This window comes from Vigna umbellata, chromosome 11 (assembly GCF_029865625.1).
Source record: "Vigna umbellata cultivar VRB3 chromosome 11, Vumbellata_1.0, whole genome shotgun sequence".
NCBI classification, from domain to species: domain Eukaryota; kingdom Viridiplantae; phylum Streptophyta; class Magnoliopsida; order Fabales; family Fabaceae; genus Vigna; species Vigna umbellata.
Genome location: NC_142175.1, coordinates 24,964,639 through 24,989,104, shown reverse-complemented (window position 1 = coordinate 24,989,104; position 24,466 = coordinate 24,964,639). Strand labels below are relative to the sequence as shown.

The following is a 24,466-nucleotide window of genomic DNA, read 5'->3' as shown; positions in this document are numbered from 1 at the left end:
GGAACATAGAATGAAAATGTGAATAAGAGAACTGGTTAATATGTGCGAATGGTATTTGAATGAATTTTATGGGATTGGATTGTGAATGAGCGTTCCAAGGAGGAACGTCTCCATGATGTGAATATGAGAAGTAGTGTAGTATGACCATGGTAAAGCTGCTGATGGCTGTTTATCCTGATATTCCGTGAGTGCTCATCCTCATGTAGAGGGGAGTAGGTCATGTGTGGGAATGGCAGGAGGCCCTAGTCCTATTGAGTACTTTGGACTGATAGGGTTAACCTCGGGTGGCAGCTGATGGATGTTTCCAGTTACCACACCACCTGGGTGCAAAAACGCCTGTAGATACATGGCTTCATACAGTCCGGACAGTCTTTAATTATGAGAATTTGGATAATTTACTGTATGCGAGAAAATATATCTAATGTGGTATGAAATGTATGATTGATTTACTATGTTAAAATATGTTGATTGTATAAATTAAATTACCTAAGCTTACCCTTGCGTTTTCCTTGTGTTGTCTACTGTTTCTGTATGTCCGTCTTGTCAATGCAATGATCATCCGTTGTGGATGTGAGCAGATGGTGAGATACCTCTGGAAACAATGCTGGAAGAAGAAAATTTGGAGGATGCCAACTTGGTAGAAGTTGAGGTTAAAGCTGAGCAGTAGAGCGCTCGTCCTGTGGCAGTTGCTAATCTTTCTGTATAGTATTTTGGGACGTTAGGTGTATAGTTTTGCAGAACGTTCGTCCAGGGACTCATTTTATTTTTTTTTGTAGATCCTGAACGCTGTAACTGTAGTACGTTCAGTTTTAAATTTTGAGCAGCTGTTGTAAATATTAAGACTGCACTGTAATTTCAGTAAATGTGATTAGTTCTGATTAATGGTAATTACTATTTATTGGGATGTTACATGATCAAATTTTCTATATATTTTTAAATTGAATGTTATTTAAGTTTTGGTTAATTAGAGAATGTAGTTGTTATATTGTTTCACTATTTTGTTTATTTATGTCTACCTGTTAAGAAATGTTAGTTATTATAATTAATTAAAAATAATATTAGTTACTTTTATATTTTCATTAAAACATGTTAAATAATGAAGTTGTAATTTTCTCTAATGATTTTCATAACCTACAAAAATCATCGTTACTATGATTATTGATGTAAGTAATAACAACGGGTTTTCATCATCCAGTATGTTCTAAATTAGAGTTTTAATAAAAATCATTTATAATTTTACCTTAATCATAATATCATATTGTATTAACTTCAAAATTTCACATTTATTAATAATTAACACAAATAACCAAACAAATGACAATACTAAATAACAATCAAGTCACCTAATTCAAAAATATAAAATTTTAAATATTTAACAATTTTATTTATGAAAACAATTAAAAAAAACTTTTAACTTAATTAAACTTTATATTTATCATTATAACCACCATTATTATTGCCTCCAATCTTGCAACATATTTGTGTTTTAATTATGATATACATCAAATATTAAATGTTTATCAAAATCTTATTATATGGTGTTATCTTCTCATGACTATCAAACTAACTCTTATATTTGATTATCATCTAGCACAATACGAGAAACTATTGGGTCATGTACAAAAGAACCAACCAATGGCCTAGACCCGTGAAATAACAAACTAAAAAATATGCAATCCACTCGGACATAAAGGTAAAACCAAAAAAGACGTGCATCACATAATTGGATGTGCAATGGTAATAATAAACCAAAAAACACTATTTCATCGCTTCCAAAATCTCCAATCCACGTTCCCCATTGGGCACCAGCTAATTAGGATGGCAATAAAGTACAAAAATAAACCTACAAACATAAATCTACAAACATGAAGGAATTCCCCAATACCCAACACTAGCTGTTACATTTCCTTTGCATTCAACCTAATATTACTTCCTCCAACAGCATGCGGTGGTCAGTCTCCCATAACCCATTAGGTCAAAATCCTAAATCTCCTCCTTCAGTGTTTCCTCTGCAAAGAAGCCAAAATTGTTAGTTCTCTGTAACAGTACAATGCAATCACGTTGGTTGATAATGCATACACTAAAAATCCTTTTTCAAATTAAAAGCAAGATAAGGGANNNAGGCTGATGATGTTGTTGAAGGAGAAATTGAAACAGAGGTTGGTGAGGGTGAATGTGAACAACATACTGAAAGACAATTTGAGGTGGCTGTTAATGAAGGTGAGAGAGGCCACTATGATGGAATCAATGAAACTGTTGTGGTGTCAGAAGAAAGAGTTGAGGCTGATGATGTTGTTGAAGGAGAAATTCAAACAGAATGTGAACAACACAGTGAAAGAGAATTTGAGGTGGCTGTTAATGAAGGTGAGAGAGGTGAGGATGATGATGTTGTTGAAGGAGAAATTGAAACACATGTTGGTGTGGGTGAGGTTGAAGAGGATGGTTGTGATGTTCGAAGCTGGACCAGTAGTGGTCATGATGATGGCAATGAGGAGGTTAATTACGACTGTATGGAAGGTCTGGTTGATGTTAATGTTGAGTGTGATTTAGAAGAGGAGGTAGGAGATAGAGTGGCAGATTGGTTTGGTAATGTTGAAGTTGATGTGCAATCTGATGATAGTGATGTGGATGATGGAATCAATAGTGATCATCATAGAGGTTTGTCCGATGATGAATGAAAATCTGATGAATTAGACAGTGGAGCAGAAAGTGAAGCAGAAGATGCGGAAGAGGAGGGTTATGGGAAGTTTGTAACCTTCTGCATGCCTAAGACAATGGTAGATTATAAATGGGATGTGGGAACTTATTTTGCTAACAAGGAAGACTTTGTGGATGCCATTAAAACATATGCAATAGAAAATGGCAGAAATATTAAATATATTAAAAATGATAAGAAGAGAATGAGGGTAAAATGTATGGGTGCTAAAGGAGAGTGCCCCTGGATGGCATATTGTGGTTATATGGAAGCCATTCATACGTGGCAATTAAGGACTATTGTTGATGACCACAAATGTAGTAGAGAGCACAAATTAGGATTAGTTAATGCAAAATGGCTCAGTAAAAGGTTGGAAAAAACTGTTAGAGAAAATCCACAAGTAAAGGGAAAGGAAATTCGTGAGAAGATAAATCGAAAATGGAATGTGGGTGTATCTAGATGTATGGCTTATAGGGCAAAGGCCATTACTTCAGAAAATGTTGATGGGTCTTTCAAAGACCAATATAGAAGGATTTATGATTATGCCAATGAGGTTTTAGCTCGTAATCCAGGATCCACAGTAAAAGTCAAAGTTCAAGAGAATGTGGATGGAATCAGTTTTATGAGGTTTTATACATGTCTAAAGGCCTGCAAGGATAGTTTTGTGTCCTGCAGGCCAATAATTGGGTTGGATGGTGCTTTTCTGAAAGGAAAGTATGGTGGTGAAATGTTAACTGCTGTTGGTAGAGACGCAAATGATCAAATGTTACCTCTTGCGTATGCCGTGGTCGAAGTAGAGAACAAGGATACTTGGAAATGGTTCCTTCAACTTCTGGTTGAAGATCTCGGTGGGGAGGAAGTAAGTTCATCATTTACATTCATGTCGGACCAGCAAAAGGTAATGCACATGACCTATTCCCCGATTATGTTAATTATCTTTGAGGTTGAAATCATATCTCTAACAACACTGTCATAATTTGATTCAACAGGGACAACTACAAGCTGTACAAGAAGTCGTGCCTGGAGTTGATCAACGTTTCTGTGTTAGGCACTTATACGCTAATTTTAGGAAGAAATTCCCTGGAAAACAACTCAAGCGTTTGATGTGGAAGGCAGCTACAGCAACCCATCCACAAGCATGGGAAGCAGAAATGAGAAATATTAAACAACTTAACGATGAGGCTTTCAAATACTTGTTAAAAATCCCTCCCAGGTTTGTATTTAAATTTCTATTCTTAAAAATCTGCCAAATATTCACAGTAACATTGATGAACATATATATGTTGTAGGTACTGGTCAAGATCAAGATTCAGCAGCAAGGCTCAGTGTGATACTTTGGTTAACAACTTGTCGGAGGCTTTCAATAGTGTAATGCTGCATACAAGGTCTAAGCCAATCGTAACCATGATGGAGGAAATCCGGCTTTACTTGATGAAGAGATGGGCAACTAACAGGACAAAAAGTCAATCACTTTCTGGGAACATTTGTCCAAAAATGAAGACTAGACTAAAGAAGGAGTCTCAGTTAACTAAATATTGGATACCGTGGTAAGAATGAGGTTTGTTCACTTATATTTCTTTTTAAATGTGTTAGTGGTTTATGATTTAAATGTGTTTCTTGTTTGGATTTTACAGCTGGTCAGGAAACAAGATTTTTGAAGTTCGACATGTGTCCCAAGCCGGTGACAAATTTGTAGTCAATTTAGATGAAAATTTGTGTACATGCAGGAAGTGGGAAATCACTGCCATACCATGTTGCCACTCGTTAGCTGCTATGAAATTCCTAAATCTTGATGCAGAGGAATTCATTCCATGTTGTTTTAGGAAGTCAACATATGAAGAAACATACTCTTCAATTAACTATCCAATAAATGGTAACAATATGTGGGAGATTACCACATATGAAGATGTTCTCCCTCCACCAAAAAGAACTTTGCCTGGAAGACCAAAGAAGAAGCGAAGGTTGGAGCAATGGGAGTTGGTGAAGGATGACAAAAGAATGAGGAAGGGTGGTTTCAAGAAAAGATGTGGCATTTGTAAGGAACTCGGCCACAACAGGACTTCTTGCACCAAAGCACAACAAACACAACAAAGTAACCCATCAACTCAACCAAACATCCCATCATCAAATGAAGAAGAAGCTGTAGTTTAAGGGGATAAATGAACAACTTTAATGTATTTTTTAATGTCTCTTTGTATTAGACAGTACTTTGGTGCTCTTTTTGTATTACACAGCAACTTGGTGCTCTTTTTGTATTAGACAGTACTTTGGTTATCTTTTTCTATTACACAGCTGATAATGCTAATTTTGATGTTAAATCCTCTTTTTTGTCTTCTTTTGTAAATAATTATGATGTCTTCTTTTGTAAATAACTCGTCGCCCACCGATAAGAGGACGCTCGTCCACTCTGGATGCTCGAGAGGACGCTGCCCAAGCGATAAGAGCACGCTCGTCCACTGTTGACGCTCGAGAGGACGCTGGCCAAGCGATAAGAGCACGCTCGTCCACTGTTGACGCTCGAGAGGACGCTGGCCAAGCGATAAGAGCACGCTCGTCCACTGTGGATGCTCGAGACGACGCTGGCCAAGCGATAAGAGGACGCTCGTCCACTGTTGACGCTCGAGAGGACGCTGGCCAAGCGATAAGACCACGCTCGTCCACTGTTGACGCTCGAGAGGAAGCTGGCCAAGCGATAAGAGCATGCTCGTCCACTGTGGACGCTCGTCCACTATGGACGCATTAGAGAACGCTCCCTCAGCGAGAAATAAGACGCTCGTCCACAGACGACGTTCGGTGCACGGTCGGCCAGCGAGAATAGGACGCTCGTCCACAAAGGAGGTGTATGATAGCAATATATACACTCATAAAACAGTGACCCTGAGCAATGCAGATTTTTTTAGACTCATAAAAACATTACAACTTCAACATAATAACATTATTTTTACTCATCACATTTCATAACAAAAATAAAGTTTTCACTAGTAAGAAGTCTGACTTTCATTGAAATGGAAGAAAAGTACAACACGGTTACAACCCATCAGCCCATTCTCATCAACATTGATACGCAAATTGTATTTATTACACATAAAAGAAAAACCAAAAATATCAACACCTTCATCCAGTTTTGAACAACCAACAAAGATTTCTCAAACTTAACTAAAATTTTCCTATTACTATCCATTTCTTCACTGTGCACCGAACTTTCTTTGTTTCCTTCACACTTTAAGCATTTGCCCCTTTCCTCTTCCACAACATCATTGAACCATTTGAAGTAGTTGCAACCACCCTTTTCAGCACCATTCTGTATAAACAACAATTGATTCTCAAAAACACTTCCACATAATACAAACGTCAAATAAATCATACCTTATACTTCGAGCATCCCCAAAATTGCTTGCCACGATTCTTCAAAGTTTTAGCAGTTCTCAGCGCGCATCTCAGTCCACAGTGGCAAATCGGTGAACACAAATTACGGTTTTCCTTCCGCCACACACTGCATGTCGACGAACAACAAGAATGCTCCTTCGACATCGTCTTCGAACAACTACGTTCTTAAACCCACCCACCTGCGACGAACAACTACGTTCTTAAACCCACCCACCTGCGACGAACAACTACGTTCTTAAACCCACCCACCTGCGACGAACAACTACGTTCTTAAACCCACCCACCTGCGACGAACAACTACGTTCTTAAACCCACCCACCTGCGTCGAACAACTGCGTTCTTAAACCCACCCACCTGCGTCAACCGATTTGGGGATTTCTGCAATTTAGGGATTTCTCCTTCTCTTTATGGTTCACTTCGAACACTTTCGCCACTGCTTTCCACGTGCTTCACCGCCAACACCTTCCTGATTCTACCGAAATACCACCAATAGATCACTCGCAAATCTAGAAACGTTACCTATTGTCCGCCAAATTGGAACCACAAAAGACAACCGAAAACCCTCGACAAAACCCTCTGCAATTTAGGGATTTCTCCTTCTCATAAAACACTCACTGATTGTGTTCAAAATCAAAACGTTGCGTTTTGATTTACCATAAAGCACTCGCTGATTGTGTAAAAAACTCACCATAAAGCCAGGTCAATGCCACGTCAATAACATTTCCTGATCTCAGCATCCCACTCATCAATTTTTTTAACGCCGTCCAGCCAACTTAACGGGAAGGACTCAATTGATATGAATTTTCAAAATTAAGGACCATTTTGATACACTTTAAAAAACGAGGACCCAATTGAGACATTCGTACATAAATAGGGATGTAGTAAAGGATTAAACCTAAAAAAAACCCTAATTAGTTTATTTCCCCAATTTAAAAAATGTAACCCCATTTCAAATTCCCAATTCAGCCTGCCACGTCAACTCACTTAAGCCACCTCATTGCCACGATTGCACAAATCACATACACAGTCAGAAAAACGTTATCAATTATAACGGCGTTAAGTGGGTAGGATTCAATTGATACAAACTTCAAAACATAGGTATCAAATGCCTACATTTTTAAAACCGGGTACTAAACAACAAATTACCTCCGAACATGGGGACTAAGTAGGTAATTAAGCCTTGATTAATTATTGAAAGGTACATTATGGTTTACGTGATATTTGTTGTAGGCTCTTTTCGTATTTCTGTCTCTACCTTTACTTTCAAATTGAAAGGCATACTGTAACATCCTAAATACAGTAAACACCATATAGTAGAATTAATCACATTTAATGATAAACCAAATCATCTTAATTAAACGAAAGCACAGTTCTGGCCGAACGGCCTTACAAGAGATAAATATGAATAAAACGTTCAACTTAATCATACTTGACGAACGTTTTACAAACCAACACCGAACGATCGTAAGAAACTTAAAAACCAAAAACGGACGAACGTCCACTTAACGAAATAAGTAACACAAGCCGAGCGTCCTATTCTTCGGTCTTCACCTCGACTTCTACTAATTCTCTTTCCCCAGTATTGTTCTTCCAACGCCTCTTCCAACAAGGCATCTCCTTCTGCTCACATCAAACAAAAACACGGATGATCATTGCAAGGACAAGGACGGACGTACAAATACAGGACAACACAAGGAAAATACACAGGGTAAGCTTATATAATTTAATTCAATTAATAACATACAATCACATATACCAGCACAATCAAATACATTCTAATAGACACTTCCATCAAAACCCTGATGCTAGACTGACTGTCCGGACTGTATGAATCTTGTGTAGCTACTACGTTCGTGCACCCGGATGATGTAGTAACTGGAATTCTCATCAGCTGCCACCCGAGGTTAGTCCGTTCCGTCCAAAGTACTCCTAAGGACTAGGACCTCCTGCCGTTCCCACACATGACGTACCCCCTCTACGTGAGGACGAGTACTCACGGAACATCAGGATGAAACGTCGGCCAAGCTTTGTCCACATTCATACATTACCAATTCCAATATTCAATATACGTGAGTCGTTCCTCCCTGGAACGCTCGTCCAAAATCCATCATCATATAATCACTCTAAATAAGGTTCACACTTCAGAATATTACACTTTATCCTCATTTTCATCTTTAGTTTTAAGAGCATAAAATAACGAACGTTCAGTCTTCTGAAGAACGAAGACGAACGCTAAAGACTAGATTTAAAAGGACTCGTTGCCAATCAGAATAAGTCAACACATAATGATATGACGAACGTCATTGCTACTCGAACCAGATGAATGAACCGACTCTTAGAGATATACACTCAATATTCAGAATAATTTAGGTACAAAGACTCTAGGTCGAATCCAAATGGATAAAGATACAACAAGCCAGTTAATTAACTATACTGAGAACAATTTGTTTAAAGGGATCGACTGCCAGTCAATGACCGAATGCGATAATATACATTTACTAAATATTAGAACGAACGCTATTTACGCCCGTTTGGAAATCAAAGGTAAGGACGAGCGTTCGGTATAAGACCGAACACTACTTAGGACGAACGCTAGGTAGGTGACCGAGCAATAATTAGGACGAACGCTAAGTATAAGACCGAGAGCTCATTAGGACGAACGCTAGGTATACGACCGAGAGCTCATTAGGACGAACGCTAGGTATACGACCGAGCGTTACTAATTTTAAGTATAAGGTATAATTTCATTATTTCATTTCAGAGACTCAGATACCGCTAGGCTAAGCCGAACGCTCAAACCTAGTTTTTTTTCACAGGAGGACGCTCGTTCTCAATCAGAACTCTTTCCAAATGAAAGAATTCCTTTTTAAACATTTTACTAGAAAACCGAACGGTATAAGACCGTACGATGACGAACGTATTTTATCATATTCAGGATTTCATATTTCAAATTTTAAACTTAAGTTCCAACATACCAGTGCATACTTTATACTTCACCTCAAATTACAAATTTACAAACTTTAGAACATTTACGTTAATAATTCATATTCTCATTGATAAATATCCATCATCATCATACAGATTAATCAACATACACCATAATTATTCAGGTTCACATTCATACATTTCAACCATCATCCATCATGCATTCATACTCATACTGGATACATACATTTACTCAACATGCAATCATTTTCAGCAAACATACAACACCATACGAATTAAATCAATAAGCTTCCCTTACCTGGATAGTGGTGTACGTCTAAGAGTATGACTTTGTCTCGTTCAATTATGGCTTTCTACCCTCAACGATTTTCTTAAGTTCTTCACTAAATCTAACCAAAAGAAACGTAGAAGAATTTAGCTTATACCCTTGCATGCAGCCGAATCTTGGTTTGCATGTAACTCAGAAACGAGTGTCCAGAGTCGAGAGACTTACCGGTTTCAGAACTTGGATCTATTCTGTTCAGATTGAAGCTCTCAACTCAGAGGATGCTCCTACGGTTTCTGAATATGAATCGGAGAAGAGAGTGGTGAGTTATGGTAGAGAGAAGATGGAAGCTTTCTAGAGAGAAGGAGGAGAAAAATAGAGTCTGAGTTTGGAAGGGAGAAGATGCGTGCAGGAGAGTGGGAGAGTGTTTCAGAAAATCCATTTTGTTCTCCCCACGTCCACACGAACGTGCGTCTCTCCTGTCGACACCTGCACCCCCATTACTGACTTTAATTCTTTCCTGGTGACACTTGGCGTGAGTTGCAGAGTTATGGAAGTGGGTTTTTAATGAAATCAGAGAAGGGTTTCAGTGCATTAGTTAGATTTGACAGCTGGCTTACGGTTTAATTTTCCAAGGTCTTACACATACCATTTGCTGAACTTCCTTCATATTTTAAAAGCGGTGCCGGTTGTTTTCTAGGTAAACCAGGTAAGATCTAATAAATTGGTAGCAATGCAATTATACATATATATCCTCACGTGGTTTTCTAGTACTTGTCTGCGTTTCTTATTACACCTTCTGTTGTTAAAACACTATCAAGATTAGTTACTATGTGTATGTATGATTATTTTCCTGGGTTTATGACCTTGAATTTTCAAAATTGCATTAATAAATAAAATAACAAGGGCAAGTTTTAATTAATGGTATGGAATTTGAAGTGGGTCTATATGTCATTGGGTTTTCTTGTCTCGATGGGTAGATCTTGTGGCTATCACAAGGTTCATGTCATATTCGATACCTTACCTTTTATGTACTAGGATTATAGATGCTTTTAGTCCTTCAGGTAAAAGGCCGAATAGTATATAAGCAATGATTTAACCCGTCTATAACTAGATTACTTGGAGTTTAGTTATTTCTAACATTTTTATATAAAACAATTAAAACTCATAATTGTAAGAAATCAATAAATTTATATATAGTTTTTGTCTTGTACCCTTTAGATGATTTTGAACCTTGGTTTAACTTTCTTTTGTGTTTAAGTTTTAATATAATGTGTATTCCTCTTCAATTTCTGGCTTAGGTTGTGATGGCGCTCCCCTACTTCCACTGCTTTACATAATTACCAATTTGGCATTCAACATATCCCTCCTTAATGCAGTAAAAACTTCTTCTGCAGTTGTATCTTCTCTTCTAGTAATGTTGTCAGGTACTCGTTATCATTGCATCTCACTCTTCTTTGTTGCATTCTAAACTATGAATCGTAAGGTCTTTTGTACCTCAGGTTTTCTTAATAGTTTTTTAGCTTACGTGTGCTTATGATTTTTGCAGTGCCCATATCGGTTTATATTCTTTCTCTACCATTACCATATCTTCCCGAGGGAACAAGCTTGAGCCCATTTTTTTTGCTTGGCTGTGGAATTCTTCTGTGTGGTCTCTTACTGTACAACACATCTCGACCTGTGAGGAACAGCTCTGAAGTGGACTGAAACCGTCCCAGTTCTGAGGATGAACTATCGGCTGGGCACCCTGCCCAAAAGAATATCAGCAGCCTCCAGGTACTACTGTTCACGGTGAAATATATTTTCTCCAACGTGCTCGAATTATACATACTCACTATCGTTGCGATTATTCTTTTGAGCCGAAAATTTGTTCGGTTTCCACTTTTGAGTGTCACTTAGTTGCTTTATGATGGCTGACTTCCTCGTTCTTCCACTGGATTATTGTAACTTAAGATTATGCATATATCTCTGATCAATTGTTCTGGTATATTTTCATGTACATTAATACATAACAGAAAAATGCAGTTGACAGAAATGCAAGGTGCGAACATTTTTAAGTGTTTTTTTTTTAAATTCGCTTTTTAACACAATATTTAGAGTTGAGGCATGTTTATATAAATTTCAATACAAGCTCCTTCTTGGAGACAAATATAAAAAGGAAAATTGGAATTAGATTTTTTTACAAATTAAATTAGCTTATGTGGTAAGTGTAACATCCCAAAAATACAGTAAACACCATATAGTAGAATTAATTACATTTAATGATAAACCAAATCAGTCTTAATTAACAAAAGCACAGGTTCTGGCCGAACGGCCTTACAAGAAGCAAAATACAATTAACGACGTTCGACCTAAACATACCAGACCGAACGGTTTAGGACAAAATAGAAATATCGATCGGTCAATAAAATCAAAAGGGGAGGGGTCGTTCTAATACTGTACTCTAATCTAACTAAACTAACAGATAACCGAACGCACTACTGTTCGGCCTTCACTTCGACCTCGACGAGGTTTTCTTCCTCTAAGTGTTCATCTTCAAGCGCATCCTCAAGCAGCGCCTCTCCATCTGCTCACATCCACACGGATGATCATCGCAAGACAAGACGGACGTACAAGGTCGAGACAATACAAGAAAAAAACGAAGGGTAAGCTTATTGAATTTAATTCAATAACATGCATTTCATAACACATCAAACGTATCAAATACATTCCAACATATAGTTCAATAATTTCTTTAAATCAACCAATTCCTGATACTAGACTGACTGTCCGGACCGTATGAATTCTGTGTAGCTACGACATTCGTGCACCCAGGTGGAGTAACTGGAATTCTCATCAGCTACTACCTGGGGTTTGGGTGTTTTTTTTTTAACGAGGCCTGACATTCCTCTTAACTACAAAAATTTTCGTCCTCGAAAATTAAAACTTACCCAGAAACAAGTGAGGGTATAAGTCCTTCATGGCATCCTCCACTTCCCATGTAGAGTCGCCTGTCTTGTCGTCCCACACCACCTTCACCAATTTGATCGCTTTCCTTTTGTAGTACTTGGTGCGGATGTCTTCAATACGAACTGGCTTCATCTCTAGCGTTCGGTCTTGACGAAGACGAACGTCTTCCAACTCCAGTATATGAGAGGGGTCGGCTATGTACTTCAGGAGTTGGGAAACGTGGAAGACGGGATGAAGGTTGGACAGATGAGGAGGTAAAGATAATTCGTAAGCTACTGGTCCGATCCTCCTCAGTATTTGATAGGGTCCGACGAACTTTGAGGGATAACTTCTTTGGTCGCATAGCTCTGCCGACTCCTGTGGTCGGGTTCAGTCTCAAAAAAACGTGTTCTCCAGCTTTGAACTCTAACGGCCTTCTTCTCTTGTCTGCATATGACTTCTGCCGACTCCTAGACGTCTTCAACCTTTCTTGGATCAATTTCACCTTTTCGGTCGTTTGCTGAATGAGCTCAGGTCCAGTCAATACGTTCTCTCCTTCTTGAAACCAGCAAAGTGGCGTGCGGCAGTTCCGTCCGTAAAGAGCTTCGAAGGGAGCCATTCCAATGCTGGACTGGAAACTGTTGTTGCAGGTGAACTCTACTAACGACAAGACTTCATCCTAGACGCCCATATGATCAAGGACGCACGTCCTCAGTAAGTCTTCGAGCGTCTTGATGGTTCTCTCGGACTGACCGTCCGTCTGAGGATGGTACGCCGAACTCATGTGAAGTTTGCTGCCGAGCTCGGTTTGTAGTGATTGCCAAAACCGCGAGGTGAACCTTGTGTCTCGGTCAGAGATGATACTCGAAGGTACTCCATGTAGACGAACGATCTCCTTAATGTAGAGCTTGGCTAGGTTGGTCACCGACATCTTCAAGTTGACTGCCAAAAAGTGAGCACTCTTTGTTAAACGATCCACTATAACCCAGATGGAGTCGTGATTCTTGACTGTACGCTGTAGATGGGTCACGAAGTCCATTGAGATACTGTCCCACTTCCATTCTGGAATCTCTAACTGTTGTAGTAGACCGCCCGGCCTTTGGTGCTCAGCTTTTGCACGTTGACAAGTTAAACATGATGCCACAAAACGTGCGACATCACCCTTCATTCCTGGCCACCAGAATGATTCCCTGAGGTCTTGATACATCTTAGTCATGCCAGGGTGCATGCTAAGACGGCTGTGGTGCCCTTCCTCCAGGATAATTCTCTTCAGATCTCCATCGTTTGGAACGCACGTCCTACCCATATAGCGTAATAGGCCGTTCGTTCCAGCGTTGAATTCCTTTGCTTGATCTGTACCGAGCGCGCCTCTTATCTTCATCAATTCTTCATCTGTTAGTTGTTTCATTCTGATCCGGTCAAATACGTCACTTGATATCCTAAGGTTACAGCATTTGATGTTGTTCGGTTCTAAATTAAACTGTAACCTTAGGTCTCTAAAACTCTCCACCAAGCTTAATTCTCGTACCATTATGGACGAGACATGAACCACCTTCCTGCTCAACGCATCTGCTACAACGTTCGCTTTCCCCGGATGGTAGAGTAACTCAAAATCGTAGTCTTTTAGGAACTCCAGCCAACGCCTCTGCCTCATGTTTAATTCTTTTTTATCAAAGAGGTATTTGAGACTCTTATGATCGCTGAAGACTTGGAACGTAGATCCATACAGGTAGTGTCTCCAAATCTTCAGAGCAAAGACGACCGCTGCCAACTCCAGGTCGTGTGTCGGATAATTCCTCTCGTGAATCTTCAGCTGACGAGAAGCGTACGCGATAGCCCTCTTATCTTGCATAAGAACGCAACCCAACCCTTGATGAGACGCATCACAATATACTTCAAAGGGTCTGGCCGTGTCAGGGATGATTAACATTGGGGCGCTCGTCAACTTCTTCTTCAACTCCTGGAAGCTCGCTTCACACCGATCAGTCCAAGCGAACGGTTGATCTTTGCGTGTAAGCTGCGTCATCGGTGCTACTATCTTAGAAAATCCTTCGATGAAGCGTCTATAGTAGCCAGCGAGACCCACAAAACTCCTGACTTCCGAGACCGAACGCGGACTTTCCCATTCTAACACCGCTCGCACTTTGGCCGGATCGACTGAGATTCCTCCAGCGGAGACTACGTGTCCCAAGAACTGTATCTCCTTCATCTAGAATTCGCACTTGGACAACTTAGCATACAGCTCCTTCTCCCTCAAGACTCCAAGCACCATCTTCAAATGTTCTTCATGTTCTTCATGGCTCTTGGAGTAGATGAGGATGTCGTCAATGAACACCACCACGAACTTATCCAAATACGGCCTGAAAATGCGGTTCATGTAATCCATGAATATGGATGGGGCGTTCGTCACACCAAACGGCATCACTACATACTTGTAGTGTCCGTAACGAGATCTAAAGGCCGTCTTCTGAATATCTCCTTCTTTAACCCGAATCTGGTGGTAGCCTGATCTCAGGTCTATCTTAGAGAACACGTTCGCCCCATGCAACTGATCCAGCAAATCATCAATCCGTGGTAGGGGATACTTGTTCTTGATGGTCAGCTTATTCAGTTGTCTATAATCAATGCAGAGCCGAGAGCTGCCATCTTTCTTCTTTACCAATAACACAGGCGCTCCCCACGGTGAGATGCTTGGTCTAATAAATCTCTTGTCCATCAGATCTTCAATTTGTTGTTTGAGTTCGGCCAACTCAGCTGGTGCCATTCGATATGGTTGAACAGAGATGGGTGCTGCTGTCGTCACCAAATCAATAGTGAATTCAACTTCACGAACGGGAGGCAATCCAGGTACTTCATCCGGAAAGACGTCCGGGAATTCGTCCACAACCGATCGTCCTCCACTGGACTCGTTGTTGGACGATCGTTCAAAACTCCTATCTCCAACCTCCCTGTCTTCGTGTGTCATTATCAGAAAGCAGCTGGCGCCCTCCATGATGTCTTCTTTCAGCTGCCCGAGCGTCACAGACAAATCTTCTTCATCTTCCTCAGGAAAGATCAATTCCTTAGCACCACAGTCTATGAGAATGTGATTGGTAGTCAGCCAATCCATTCCTAAAATCACTTCTAGCTCCTTGAGAGGTAAACATATAAGGTTCACCTTATACCTACGCCCTTCTACCTCAATAGGACATCTAATACAGACTGTAGACGTCCTAACCTCACCAGCCGCTGGGGTTGACACCACTAAGTCAAACTGCATCTCGCTCTTAGCTAACCCCAGTTTTTCAACGCACGCCTTCGAGATGAAGGAGTGTGTCGCCCCCGAATCATACAACATGCAACAGGGTTCTCCATATACTAAACAGGTACTGGTAATTAGTGTACCTGAACTAGCAGCTTCAGCGCCCGTTAGTGCATATACTCTCCCAACAGCTTGGGCTCGTCCACCTCCTCTTGTTTGGTTTCTTCCAGCGTTCGGTGGTCTCATCACCGCTCGTCCGCCCATATTGCACTCGTTTTCTAGATGACCGTTTCTTCTACATCGGGTGCAATACTTTCCTCCAACCAATTGAGGGCAGACTGACTTGAAATGGGCCCTCTACACTGGAAACATCTGACCGCTCCCTGCTGTCCAGATTGTCCAGCAACAACCATCGTCTGAGACCCACTTGACTGTGTTGGGCGAGTGTACGGCGTCCTATTCCGATTCAGATTTGTTCTTGATAGAATCGGTCCCCTAATTGCTTGTTGTTTCTTCTGCTGCTCGACTTCAGCCACGTTCTTCTCCAACACCTTGGCCCTCTCGACCATAGCAGGAAACGACCTAATACACAGGCTGGAGATCAATACTTTCAAGTCACTCCTCAGCCCGTTCTCAAACTTTCGACATTGCCACTCTTCACTTGTAACCATGGTATTAAAACGAACCAGATGCTTAAATCTGTTTGTATACTCCGAGACGGACATCCCCCCTTGTACTAACTGTAGAAATTCCACTTCCTTGGCAAAGCGAACGCTGTCAGGGAAATACTCTTCATAAAACTTAGCCCTGAAAACTTCCCAGGAAATGGGACTCTGAGCTTCAGTCAGTAACATCTTCATACTCGCCCACCAGTGGCTAGCTTCTCCAGTCAGCAAGTATTCTGTAAAGGCCAACCGGTTGTCATCCGGACACCTCTTAGCGTTGTAGATACGTTCCATATCCCTTAGCCACTGGTCCACCTCATCAGGAAGGCATTTTCCACTGAACTTTGCAGGATGGTGTTGAAGAAAGTTCTCCAAACTCCATTCCGTCGGATGATTAGCAGAAGAAGTAGACGCCCCTGATGTATTTCTGGTGGCGGCAATGATCTCCATCACTTGCCTCTGCGTCGCTTAAGAGTTGGCGCGAGCGGCCTCTAGACTCTGTAACGCAGCAGCGTTCTGCTCCATCAACACAGCATTCTGCTGTTGTAGCCTATCTATCACCGATTCCAACAACCTAGTGTTGTTGGGCACATCAGGTTCATTGGGCTGTGGTGGAGGAGGAAGTCTAGGTGCCATTTGTTCTCTGGGAAATAGAGAAAAACGAGCGTTAGTCATGTTCAAAGAGTTGAAAAAAATAACTCATTAAACACACATTAAGCACACAGCAAAAACATAGTGTACTCATAACCTACAGTGTCCTTTAGAGAACAAAACTGCTCTGATACCACTAAATGTAACATCCCCAAAATACAGTAAACACCATATAGTAGAATTAATTACATTTAATGATAAACCAAATCAGTCTTAATTAACAAAAGCACAGGTTCTGGCCGAACGGCCTTACAAGAAGCAAAATACAATTAATGACGTTCGACCTTAGCATACCAGACTGAACGGTTTAGGACAAAATAGAAATACCGATCGGTCAATATAATCAAAAGGGGAGGGGTCATTCTAATACTGTACTCTAATATAACTAAACTAACAGATAACCGAACGCACTACTGTTCGGCCTTCACTTCGACCTCGACGAGGTTTTCTTCCTCTAAGAGTTCATCTTCAAGCGCATCCTCAAGCAGCGCCTCTCCATCTGCTCACATCCACACGGATGATCATCGCAAGACAAGACGGACGTACAAGGTCGAGACAACACAAGAAAAAAACGAAGGGTAAGCTTATTGAATTTAATTCAAGTAATAACATGCATTTCATAACACATCAAACGTATCAAATACATTCCAACATATAGTTCAATAATTTCTTTAAATCAACCAATTCCTGATACTAGACTGACTGTCCGGATCGTATGAATTCTGTGTAGCTACGACGTTCGTGCACCCAGGTGGAGTAACTGGAATTCTCATCAGCTACTACCTGAGGTTAGTCCGTTCCGTCCAAAGTACAGTTATGGACTAAGACCTCCTGCCGTTCCCACACATGACATACTCCCCTCTACTTGAGGACGAGCACTCACGGAACATCAGGATGAATCGTCAGCTAAGCTTTGTCCACATTCATACTTTACAACTTCCAATTTTCATCCAAGAGTCGTTCCTCCTCGGAACGCTCGTTCAAAAAAACGAGGACCCAATTGAGACATTCGTACATAAATAGGGATGTCGAAAAGGATTAAACCTTTTTTTTAACGAGGCCTGACAGTAAGCTAAGTTATAAATTTTATAACTTTTTCCATATATTGTATCTAATTCTTTTACTTGTAACTTGTGTATAAGTTAATCTTAGTTGAAGAGAAATTAAATTTATTTATTTATTTCCTATTTTTCCATTAAGAAATGTGTAGAAAAACTTGTCCGAACAGGTATTTCAATGAAAAGCCACCCGGTTAATAATTATATATGACTTCCAAGCTAAAGTTTTGTTAGCTGCCATGTTATACAATGCAATACTTTAGGTCCAGATAGAATATGATAGGATAATAATCACCTTATCCAATTTATTGTCTTGTTATTTATCTTGCATGTGTCATTTCATGTATAATCTTAACTATCAGTATTACCATGATTCCTCTGTCACTATATCATGACCACAAGCAATAACCATCAAATCTATCAACATTACTACACTCACTCTCACCCTTTTTTTCTCATTGTCACCATAATTATTCTTATCCTCATCATTATCCTTAGGATTATCATCACTATTCTCATTATTATTAGTATTATCTCATTATTATATTAGTTTCTCATGAGGAGAATTTTCAATTGAGTCCGATTTATTATGTGATCTGTGAAACCCTGATAAATTAATATATACAAATCCATTCTCTGATCACACTTTTAAATGCACTGTGCCACGTCAAATTCCACTCTTTTCCTCTCTGCATGCACTAATGCCATCTGTCACGTTGGAAGCTTCCAAAAGCTGTAGTGGAAATCAGGTGGCAGTATGTGAGTGCACCATTGTTTGACGAGGAAGAGAAAAACAATTTCTCTGAAAACACTTCTCTTCCTTCCATGCAATCTTCTTCTTCCTCAAGAAATTCTGGCCTTCCATCTTCTCTGTATTCTCCCTGAACTCTTTCATATTCTCTCTAAGATAACTCACCATCATCTCCTCCAATCTCATTTCAGACACCGTAGGAAACCTCTCTGCACCGTGAGCATTCTTCTGAACCGAACAGAACTGAGAACTGAACTGGTAAGTTCTCGTCCCTGCACCTTCATCTAATTTAGTTCATGCGAACCAATTTCTGGTTGCATGCATGAGTTATAGGTCTGAACCTTATGTCATTTTGGTTTATTAGATTTAGTGAGAATCTTGGAGTGACTCGTTGGGTAGAAAGCCGTGAGAACACTAGAGAAACCATAAGCATTTGGGAGTTCACTGCTAGACCAGGTAAGGGAAGCTTTAGTAATTTAATTTAATACTGGTTTGATTGTATGAATGTAATGAAATGTACTGGAATGTTTGAACTGCATGAAACAATTTCTGTGTAAGTGTACATGAATGAATATGGTTGCACTGGATGTATATTATAAATATCGTTGGAACATTATGCAGAGAATGAGATGTATGAGTTGTAATGTGATTGATTTTCTGTATGGTTTGGAATGAAAATGATTTGAACTGTATGTTGATGATGATATGTTTGAACTGGAAAAAAATTCTGTATTGATGAGATTGTAATACGAATTCTGTAATGTATGAAATTTATGGTGAAGATGAAATTTTTAAAGTTCAAATCATATGAAATCTGTGAAATTATCGTGTTTGAAAAATCTGGAAATTTTATCTTCTCTGATTGATCATGTACGCTCGTTGTTGAACGGTCTTATACCGTTCGGTTTCTCTGGAAAATCACTTAGAATAAGGGTTCTTTCATTTGGAAAGGACTCTGATTAAGAACGAGCGTTATTGGTGTCAAGAGTTAAGTGTGAGCGTTCGGCTTGGCTTAGCTTGTACCACGATTGAAAATAAATTGAAGTATAGTTAGGACGTTCGGTTTTGTTTACCAGCGTTCGTCATAAGCAGCGCTTAGTATTAGACTGAGCGTTCGTCCAAAGGAACTCTCGGTCTTAGATTGAGCGTTCGTCCTAGTTAGCGTTCGGTCTGATACCGAACGTCCGTTCAGATGAGCGTTCGTTCTATTTGGTGCTCGGTCATTGACCTAGCGTTCGTCCTAAGGAGGGTTCAGTTTCTACTGAACGCTCGTCCTTATCATTGCTCGTGAGCGAATTTCACAGCGTTCGTTCAATTTATTAATTAACGTTCGGTCTTTGACTGGCAGTGTTCGTTTCCGAATTTACTAATGCTCTGATTATTTATTTGAAATCATTTAAACTGTGATGGTCCTTTTCATTTAACCTCAAGTCTTTATACTTAGAATTTTCCTAAGTATTATTTGGATCTTTTAGACTCAATTTCAATTAAATTAGTCAATTGTCTCAACGTCTGTGAATGAATAATGGTGCGTTTCTTTTGTTCAGAAACGTGATAGCAGTGTACTGTAATACAATCATCTGAATCTATTAAATGATAAACTTTGTTTAAATTAAGAGAGTGGAACATAGAATGAAAATGTGAATAAGAGAACTGGTTAATATGTGCGAATGGTATTTGAATGAATTTTATGGGATTGGATTGTGAATGAGCGTTCCAAGGAGGAACGTCTCCATGATGTGAATATGAGAAGTAGTGTAGTATGACCATGGTAAAGCTGCTGATGGCTGTTTATCCTGATATTCCGTGAGTGCTCATCCTCATGTAGAGGGGAGTAGGTCATGTGTGGGAATGGCAGGAGGCCCTAGTCCTATTGAGTACTTTGGACTGATAGGGTTAACCTCGGGTGGCAGCTGATGGATGTTTCCAGTTACCACACCACCTGGGTGCAAAAACGCCTGTAGATACATGGCTTCATACAGTCCGGACAGTCTTTAATTATGAGAATTTGGATAATTTACTGTATGCGAGAAAATATATCTAATGTGGTATGAAATGTATGATTGATTTACTATGTTAAAATATGTTGATTGTATAAATTAAATTACCTAAGCTTACCCTTGCGTTTTCCTTGTGTTGTCTACTGTTTCTGTATGTCCGTCTTGTCAATGCAATGATCATCCGTTGTGGATGTGAGCAGATGGTGAGATACCTCTGGAAACAATGCTGGAAGAAGAAAATTTGGAGGATGCCAACTTGGTAGAAGTTGAGGTTAAAGCTGAGCAGTAGAGCGCTCGTCCTGTGGCAGTTGCTAATCTTTCTGTATAGTATTTTGGGACGTTAGGTGTATAGTTTTGCAGAACGTTCGTCCAGGGACTCATTTTATTTTTTTTTGTAGATCCTGAACGCTGTAACTGTAGTACGTTCAGTTTTAAATTTTGAGCAGCTGTTGTAAATATTAAGACTGCACTGTAATTTCAGTAAATGTGATTAGTTCTGATTAATGGTAATTACTATTTATTGGGATGTTACATTTATTGGTATCAGAGCAGTTTTGTTCTTTTAAGGACATGTAGGGTTATGAGTACACTATACTTTCGTTGTGTGCTTATTGTGTGTTGATGAGTTATTATTTTTAACTCTTGAACATAACTAACTTACGTTTTCTCTGATCCAGAAAATGAATGGCGCCTAGACTTCCTCCCCCACCTCAGCCAAACGAGGCTGACAATTCTAACAATACCAGAATGTTGGAGACGGTCATTGACAGGCTTCAACAACAGAACACCACTTTGATAGAACAGAACGCTGCCTTAATGAGGCAAAACCAGGAAGCACTGAATAGTTTGGAGGCCTCACGTATCAGCTCTGAAGCAACTCAGAGGCAGTTGATGGACCTGCTGACCTCTGCTAGAGGCACACCAGGAGCCTCTTCTTCTAATGCTGCACCTCATGCCGAATGGAGTTTGGAAAGCTTCTTGCAGCACCACCCTGCGAAGTTCAATGGAAAAGGACTTCCTGATGAAGCGGATCAGTGGCTTAGAGATATGGAGCGGATCTATGATGCGAAGAGGTGTCCAAATGATAATCGGTTGGCCTTTACAGAATACTTATTGACTGGTGAAGCTAGTCACAGGTGGACAAGCATGAAAGCCATCCTGACTGACGCGCAGAATCCTATTAATTGGGAGGTTTTTAGAGCAAAATTTTACGAAGAGTATTTCCCAGACAGTGTGCGCTTTGCTAAGGAGGTGGAGTTCCTTCAATTGGTGCAAGGCAGTATGTCCGTCTCAGAATACACCAACAAATTCAAACATCTTGTCCGTTTCAATACCATGGCTACCAGCGAAGAATGGCAATGCAGGAAGTTTGAGAACGGGTTGAGGAGTGATATGAAAGTATTAATATCCTGCCTGTGTATCAGATCCTTCCCTGCTATGGTTGAGAGAGCAAAGGTGCTTGAGAAGAACATTGCTGAGGCCGAACGACATAAGAAACAACAAGTGAGTAGGGGTCCGGTTTTGTCCAGAGGTGCATCAAATGTGAGAGGGTCCCCATATACTCGTCCCACTCAATCCTCTGGCGGATCACAAGCTTTGGTCACTGTTGGCCAATCTGGACAGCCGAGAAGCTTAACCTGTTATCAGTGTGGAGGACCACACTATCAGTGGGCTTGTCCACAGTTGCCAGGAGGAAAATATTGTACTCGTTGCAGACAGAATGGCCACTTGGAGAACGAGTGCAATATGGGAGGACGTGCGGCAATGAGGCCGCCGAACACTGGGAGAACCCAACAAGGGAGAGGTGGACGTGCGCAAGCCACAGGAAGGGTGTACGCAATCACTGGTGCTGAAGCTGCTAGTTCAGGTACACTCATCACCAGCACTTGCATGTTGTATGGAAAGCCTTGCTGTGTACTGTATGACTTGGGGGCAACTCATTCCTTCATCTCGAAGGCGTGTGTTGAGAAACTAGGAATAGTGGAGAGTGAATTACAGTTTGACCTGGTGGTGTCAACCCCAGCGGCTGGTGGGATCAAGACGTCTACCGTTTGTGTAAGATGTCCTATAGAAGTTGAGGGGCATAGATATAAGGTCAATCTCATTTGCTTACCCCTGCAAGATTTAGAAGTAATTTTGGGGATGGATTGGTTGGCTACCAATCGGATCCTCATTGATTGTGGGAAGAAGGAGTTAGTCTTTCCAGATGAAGAAGAGGAAGAACTGTCAATCACTCTTGGGCAGTTTAAGGAGGATATCATGGAGGGGGCAAGCTGTTTCCTTATCATGACGTATGAAAGCAGTGAGATGGAGCGTTCATCCAATGTTGATAACAGTGGAGAACGAACAGTAGTGGAGGAATTTCCAGATGTTTTTCCGGATGAAGTACCTGGTCTACCTCCCATCCGTGAGGTAGAATTCACAATTGATTTGGTAACCACTGCTGCACCCATCTCGGTTCAACCTTACAGAATGGCACCAGCTGAGTTGGTGGAGCTTAAGAAGCAAATTGAAGAGTTAATGGATAAGAAGTTCATCAGGCCAAGTGCTTCACCATGGGGAGCGCCTGTATTGTTGGTCAAGAAGAAGGATGGCAGCTCACGGCTATGCATTGATTATAGACAACTTAATAAGCTGACCATCAAGAACAAGTATCCTCTTCCAAGGATTGATGACCTGCTGGACCAGTTGCATGGTGCGTGTGTATTTTCTAAAATTGATTTACGTTCGGGCTATCATCAAATTAGAGTGAAAGAAGAGGACATTCAGAAGACTGCATTTCGGTCTCGTTATGGCCATTATGAGTATGTGGTGATGCCCTTTGGAGTGACAAACGCACCTGCAATCTTCATGGACTATATGAACAGAATCTTCAGGTCGTACCTTGATAAGTTTGTTGTGGTGTTTATTGATGACATCCTCATATATTCCAAGAACTTTGAAGAACATGAAGACCACTTGAGGATTGTCTTGAGCGTATTGAGGGAGAAAGAGCTGTATGCCAAGCGTTCAAAGTGTGAATTCTGGATGAAGGAGATCCAATTTTTGGGGCACGTTGTTTCTGCTGGTGGTATTGCAGTGGATCCAGCCAAGGTGAAAGCAGTGCTGGATTGGGAGAGTCCACGTTCAGTCACGGAGGTTAGAAGCTTTGTGGGACTTGCGGGCTATTATAGGAGATTCATTGAAGGATTTTCTAAGATAGTAGCCCCTCTAACTTACCTCACCAGGAAGGATCAGCCGTTTGCTTGGACAGATAGATGTGAGGAGAGCTTCCAGGAATTAAAGAGGAAATTAACGAGTGCTCCTGTGTTGGTCATTCCAGACACGGCCAAACCTTTTGAAGTGTATTGTGATGCATCGTATCAAGGTTTGGGCTGTGTACTGATGCAGGAAAAGAGGGCAGTGGCTTACGCTTCCAGGCAGTTGAAAATTCATGAGAAGAATTACCCCACACACGATTTGGAGCTGGCAGCAGTGGTGTTTGCTTTGAAAATATGGAGACATTATCTGTACGGTGCAACATTTCAAGTGTTTAGTGATCACAAGAGTCTCAAGTACCTCTTTGATCAAAAGGAATTGAATATGAGGCAAAGGAGGTGGCTTGAATTCTTGAAGGATTATGAATTCGAACTGCTGTATCATCCTGGAAAAGCCAATGTGGTTGCTGATGCATTGAGTAGGAAGGCAGTAAGGGTCTCGGCAATGATGGTGAAGGAGATGAACTTGGTGGAGAGTTTTAGAGATCTAAGGTTACAGTTTGACTTAGGAGCGAACGATATCAGGTGCTGTAACCTTAGAATTTCCAGTGATGTGTTTGATCAAATTAGGAGGAAGCAACGTGAGGATGAAGAACTGGTGAAGATCTTGAGCGTGCTTGGT

At 40.5% G+C, this 24,466-nt stretch overlaps 2 protein-coding genes and 1 long non-coding RNA gene across 3 annotated transcripts; all 3 read left to right on the top strand.

Moving 5' to 3' along the window:
* The first annotated feature begins 2,290 nt into the window (after positions 1–2,290).
* On the top strand, positions 2,291–4,846 carry LOC148191302 (uncharacterized). The gene is made up of 4 exons (XM_088101982.1): positions 2,291–3,593; positions 3,685–3,908; positions 3,985–4,242; positions 4,330–4,846. Exons 1-4 carry the CDS (start codon positions 2,763–2,765, stop codon positions 4,844–4,846), a joined length of 1,830 nt encoding a protein of 609 aa, XP_087958108.1. The 5' UTR covers positions 2,291–2,762.
* A 5,091-nt stretch (positions 4,847–9,937) lies between these two features.
* On the top strand, positions 9,938–10,828 carry LOC148191301 (uncharacterized). The gene is made up of 2 exons (XR_015782974.1): positions 9,938–10,002; positions 10,595–10,828. It is a non-coding gene; the product is annotated as an uncharacterized LOC148191301 (long non-coding RNA).
* A 10,443-nt stretch (positions 10,829–21,271) lies between these two features.
* Positions 21,272–23,789, top strand: LOC148191300 (uncharacterized). Its single transcript, XM_088101360.1, has 3 exons — positions 21,272–22,717; positions 22,832–22,972; positions 23,718–23,789. Exons 1-3 carry the CDS (start codon positions 21,272–21,274, stop codon positions 23,787–23,789), a joined length of 1,659 nt encoding a protein of 552 aa, XP_087957486.1.
* Positions 23,790–24,466: the final 677 nt, after the last annotated feature.